General features: G+C 65.2%; 1 protein-coding gene across 1 annotated transcript; it reads right to left on the bottom strand.

Annotated features, from left to right (window-relative positions):
- Positions 1-1,032: 1,032 nt before the first annotated feature.
- Positions 1,033-3,660, bottom strand: CEBPA (CCAAT enhancer binding protein alpha). Its single transcript, XM_017504240.2, has one exon. The coding sequence runs from the start codon at positions 3,526-3,528 to the stop codon at positions 2,449-2,451; it is 1,080 nt and encodes a 359-aa protein (XP_017359729.1). The 5' UTR covers positions 3,529-3,660; the 3' UTR covers positions 1,033-2,448.
- Between the last annotated feature and the right edge of the window lie 1,374 nt (positions 3,661-5,034).

Below are 5,034 nucleotides of genomic sequence, written 5' to 3'. Positions count from 1 at the left end.
GGAACGTGTAACTTCTCGAAAATGCTCCAGCCTGCATTGGCACATACAGTAAGCCGCTCAGTGAACACTGTCTTGGTGCAGAGTTAAAAAAAACAAACAAAAAAAAACTGCAATTTATCTTTTACCCTCCGAGAGAGTAAAATCTGAAAAGCACTATCAACCTCCTGGGCCGCTTCCTCCTGGGCCTTGTTAGTTCAGAGATGAGGGCTGCCCTCCCTTGCTTGGCTGTCACTGCTGTTAAGTGGGTACCAGGGTGCCTGACCTCACAGGGTGCTCATCAGAGTTGGGGGCATGCCAGCACTCAGTCCCCTGCTGGGTGGGGGATGAATGCAGTGGGCAGTGTGGATGCTGGGGCAGTTCCTGAACAGCCAGTGTGTGGAGCAGGGCTGGATCGAAGTTGCAGGTCTGCCTGGGTCCCCTTTCCTGTGAGGGCTGGGGCGGGGCAGGTGGGGAGGGCTGGATGGAGGGGTCTCTGTCTTCAAGCTGCCCTCGGGGCTTCACAGTGTAGGGTGTACCCACATGGTCCAGGGAAAGAGGGGAGGGTTGGAGGGTCCTACCACTGGGGGCCTCTTCCTGCTGGCCAAGGGTCCTGCTGGAAGCTGGAGCTGCAGTGGGTATGAGTGAGGCACTGGAGCCCAAGGTGATTTGGAAGGAAGTCTGGACAAAGGGCGCCTTGAGCCTGGGGCTGCTGAGCTCAGGTAGAGGACTCTCTTCTCCTCCCAGGGGCAGATGAGAGGCCTCGCCAAGACTTCAGCCCTGTAACCCCCACCATGGCCGCCTCCCATGACCCCAAGAGACTGCCTTCAGGCCCTGGGTATTCTCCATTTGGAGACTTGTACTCTGCTATTTATTTGTCTTGCCTGGGGGAAGTAAGTCCCTCCCCACTTAGGGTAAAGAGGGGCTGGGGATGGATGGAGAGCTCATGAAAGTCAGGATCGCAGCCAGGGAAAATGCTGTATTATTTACAAACGAGACCTGGCCCACAGACAACCTTGGAAGCAGCTTCTTTCTGGTTTTAAAAAGACACCGACATTGACTTCAATATGTTTATATTATAGATATAATACATAAAACATCTAGGGTGAGACTCTATGTTCTCCCCAAAAGAAGAGAACCAAGCCGTCCTTCCCTGCTCCCAGCCCCAGTGATGCGTTGGCGGGAGGCCACCTCCTTCCCGACCAGAAGCCAGGGCCTCTGGGGGACAAGCCTTGCGGGCAGCCCAGGCTGGAGGAGCCGGGGAAAAGCTGAGGGCAAAGGAGACCCCCCCCCTCACCTCATTGGTCCCCCAGGATCCAAAGTAATCCCAAAACTAAAAGGAACGAGTCTCAGACCCTTCCCCCAGCTGCCGACGGAGAGTCTCATTTTGGCAAGTATCCGAGCAAAACCAAAACAAAACAAAAACCAAATAAAATGGTGGTTTAGCAGAGACGCGCACATTCACATTGCACAAGGCACTGCTGGGGCACAGAGGCCAGATACAAGTGTTGATATCGGCTGATAAAGCAAAATATTTGGAAAGCTTGTCATAACTCCGGTCCCTCTGGGATGGACTGATCGTGCTTTGTGTTCCTATGGCAATGCTGAAGGCATACAGTACAAACAAGGCTGAGGGTCCCAGTGGCCCTTCACCCCCCACGCCGGCCCCACGGCCAGATCTCCAGGTCCCCCCTCTCCCGCCAGGGGAGCTGACCTTAGAGCTGACCCATCCTTAGAGCTGACCCACGATCTAGCTTTCTGGTCTGACTGGGGGTGGTGGCTCCCCTTGGTCACCTGGTGACCCCCATCTCAGTGAGTTCCGCCCCACGGGGAAGCCGAGCCTGTGGCAGGCTGGGGTGGGGTGTGTGCGGAGGGATGGGAGAGGTGCGGAACTAAAGACCCTCCACCTTCATGTAGACCAGCGAACCTTAGGTTCAAAGCCCCAAGTCCCTATGTTTCCACCCCTCTATAAGACAGACGCCGAGGAGCGGCTGGGGCTGGCTGGCTTGTCGGGATCTCAGCTCCCTGAGCCCTCCTCCTCCGGCCACGGGCCGCTCCCCTCCTTCTCTCATGGGGGCCTGCTGTAGCCTTGGGAAGGAGGCAGGAAATCTCCAAATAAAATGACAAGGCACGATTTGCTCCCCCTACTCGGTAGGCATCGGAGCGGTGAGTTTGCATTTCCAAGGCACAAGGTTATCCTTAATACTAGAGTTACCGGGCTCCCAGCTCAGCCCCAAGAATTCTCTCCTCCTCGCAGGGAGAAGCCACCGCCTGGCCCCCTCATCTTAGACGCACCAAGTCCGGCGCAGAGGAAGGGAGGGGACACGCAGAGCAGGCCAGGCGTTCAGGAGGCACCGGAATCTCCTAGTCCTGGCTCGCAGGTCCCGAGCAAGCCTCGAGATCCGGCGACCCCAAACCACTCCCCGGGTCCCCGCCAGAGGCTGGCCCAGGGCGGTCCCGCAGCCGCGCGCCTCACGCGCAGTTGCCCATGGCCTTGACTAAGGAGTTCTCTGGCAGCTGGCGGAAGATGCCCCGCAGCGTGTCTAGTTCGCGGCTCAGCTGTTCCACCCGCTTGCGCAGGCGGTCATTGTCACTGGTCAGCTCCAGCACTTTCTGCTGCGTCTCCACGTTGCGCTGCTTGGCCTTGTCGCGGCTCTTGCGCACCGCAATGTTGTTGCGCTCGCGCCGCACACGGTACTCGTTGCTGTTCTTGTCCACCGACTTCTTGGCCTTGCCTGCGCCGCCGCCGCCACCCGCTCGGAGGTCGGGGTGCGCGGCGCCCAGCCCCTTAAGCGCGCCGCCGGGGCCCGGCAGGCCTGCGGCGCCGAGCGCGGGCGCGGGGTGCGGACTGGGCACGGGCGTGGGCGGCGGCGTGGGGTGACCGGGCTGCAGGTGCATGGTGGTCTGGCCGCAGTGCGCGATCTGGAACTGCAGGTGCGGGGCGGCCAGATGCGTGGGCGGCGGGTGCTGGTGCGGGTGCGGGTGCGAGGGCGGCGGCGGCGGCGGCGGCTGGTAGGGGAAGAGACCGGCCAGCGCCAGCTGCTTGGCTTCGTCCTCCTCGCGGGGCTCCTGCTTGATCACAAGCGGCCGCAGCGCCGGCGCCCCGACGCGTTCGTACAGGGGCTCCAGCCTGCCGTCCAGGTAGCCGGCGGCCGCGCACCCGTAGCCGGGTGGGGGCCCGTGCGCTCCCCCGGGCATGACGGCGCCGCCGGGGCCCGCGGGCGCGCCCGGGTAGTCAAAATCCCCGCCGCCGCCGCCCGCGGGGCCCGCGGCCGCCTTGGCCTTCTCCTGCTGCCGGCTGTGCTGGAACAGGTCGGCCAGGAACTCGTCGTTGAAGGCGGCCGGGTCGATGTAGGCGCTGATGTCGATGGACGTCTCGTGCTCGCAGATGCCGCCCAGCGGCTCCGGGGCGGCAGGTGGGGCGGGAGGCTGCGCGGGACCCGCGCCCCGGGGAAAGCCGAAGGCGGCGCTGCTGGGCGCGTGCGGGGGGCTCTGCAGGTGGCTGCTCATCAGGGGCTGCGGCTCCGCCTCGTAGAAGTCGGCCGACTCCATGGGGGAGCTAGAGTTCTCCCGGCATGGCGAGCCTCGGCGGCCTCCAGCCAGCGCGGGGCGCCGCCGCCGCCGTGCACCCGGAGCCCCTGCTCGCCCGCGCCCGCGCAGCTCCGGGTCGCGAATGGCCCAACCCGTGCAGGCCCCGCTTTTATACCCTGCAGTCCGAGTCGCCCCCTAGAGTCCGAGGCGGCCTCTGTCCCCGGGCGGCGGCGGCGCGGCGTCCGCTGGGTCCTAGCGCGCAGCCGGGGGGTGTGGGGCGGTGAACCAGCGGGGCCCAGCATGGCTCACCCCGGGCAGGCCGCGGCGCAACGCCCACCCACTCCTGCTCACCCAGCCCGGCCGCGGCGCTCGCTCCAAGCTCCGCCCCGGGCCGGCTGTCGCCCCCGCGCCCACGTGGTCGGTGGCTGGGGCCCCCTCCTCCGGCCTCCCCTAGGCGCCCATATCCAGCCATGGCTGGGAGCCCCGGAGCATCCCGAGGCTGCATGGGGTAGGGGTGGAGCGCGGCGGAGGGCAAGTCTTGGTCTCGAGCTACTGCAGCGTGGACTCGCTTTCAAAGCTTAAACCAGGCCTGTCTGGGACCCGCGTCCCGGGGAGGCTGCGGCGCAGAGCCGCGGGGCTGGCGGGGGCCAGTGGGGGGCCGTTTGGGACGCGGTGGCTCTGCGTCTCCTAGCTCGATCTGCAGGCGACCCCTGTGATTCGGAGCAGAGGCACCTCTCCGAGGACGCCGGGGTCCTACGAGCAGCGCAGCACGGCGCTAGGACCCCGCGGGGAAAAGAAGCGGCCTCGGCCCGGGAGCCCGGAGGATCTGGCTGGTCGATCCGCCCCGGCTGGAAAACTTTCTTTGTAATTACTTCCCCAGGCCGGAGCGCGCGGCTGCCTAGGCGCGCGGGGCCGGCGCTACTACTCAGCGTGGTGTTGCCGATTTTTTTCTTGCCCGGGCGGGCGGGCTCCCCGGACGAGCGGAGCTGGACGCCAGGGCGAGCACCGGGAGGGGCGCACCGAGGGAGGAGACTAACTCCGGGCCGGGATCCTTCGAGGCGGGGGCCGTAGCCCGCGAGGCCCGAAGCCACAGCTTCCTCCCCCAACTCCCTGTTCAGGTGGATGCCAACGGCTGGAGCGAGGGTGTCCAGGTCGCCAAGTCCGAGAACCCACAGGGAGAATTCTGCCCTGTGGTTCGCTGGACGCTGGAGTCCCCGGGATCTTGGGTGCTGTGGCGGCCAGGCTCTGGGGCCCCTTATGTGCGGCACGCTGACCCTCTCACCGCGGCAGGGGAAGGAGCTTGCCACCGAGACCCCCAGCCACGTGCGTCCCTCGCATTCTTTACCGCAGCCGGGGTGGGGGCTGCAGACTGTCAGCTGGGCCCCAGTGGGGTCTTGGGGGCCCTCAAGTGTCTCCTGCCCCTGCCCGCGCCGCCCGTCAGGACGGGCGCTGAGGCCGGACGCCGCCCGGGTCCCGGCTAGAGGCGCGCTTGCCTCCAGGTGAGGGAAGACCCCTTCGCCGACTGTG

Source organism: Cebus imitator, unplaced genomic scaffold, assembly GCF_001604975.1.
Source record: "Cebus imitator isolate Cc_AM_T3 unplaced genomic scaffold, Cebus_imitator-1.0 Scaffold318, whole genome shotgun sequence".
Taxonomy (NCBI): Eukaryota; Metazoa; Chordata; class Mammalia; order Primates; family Cebidae; genus Cebus; species Cebus imitator.
The sequence above is the reverse complement of the archived record's forward strand: the minus strand, read 5'-3'. Positions and strand labels throughout refer to the sequence as shown.

Coding starts and splice junctions, on each gene's coding strand:
- CEBPA (XM_017504240.2), bottom strand. CDS start 3,528: ATGGAGTCGGCCGACTTCTACGAGGCGGAGCCGCAGCCCCTGATGAGC.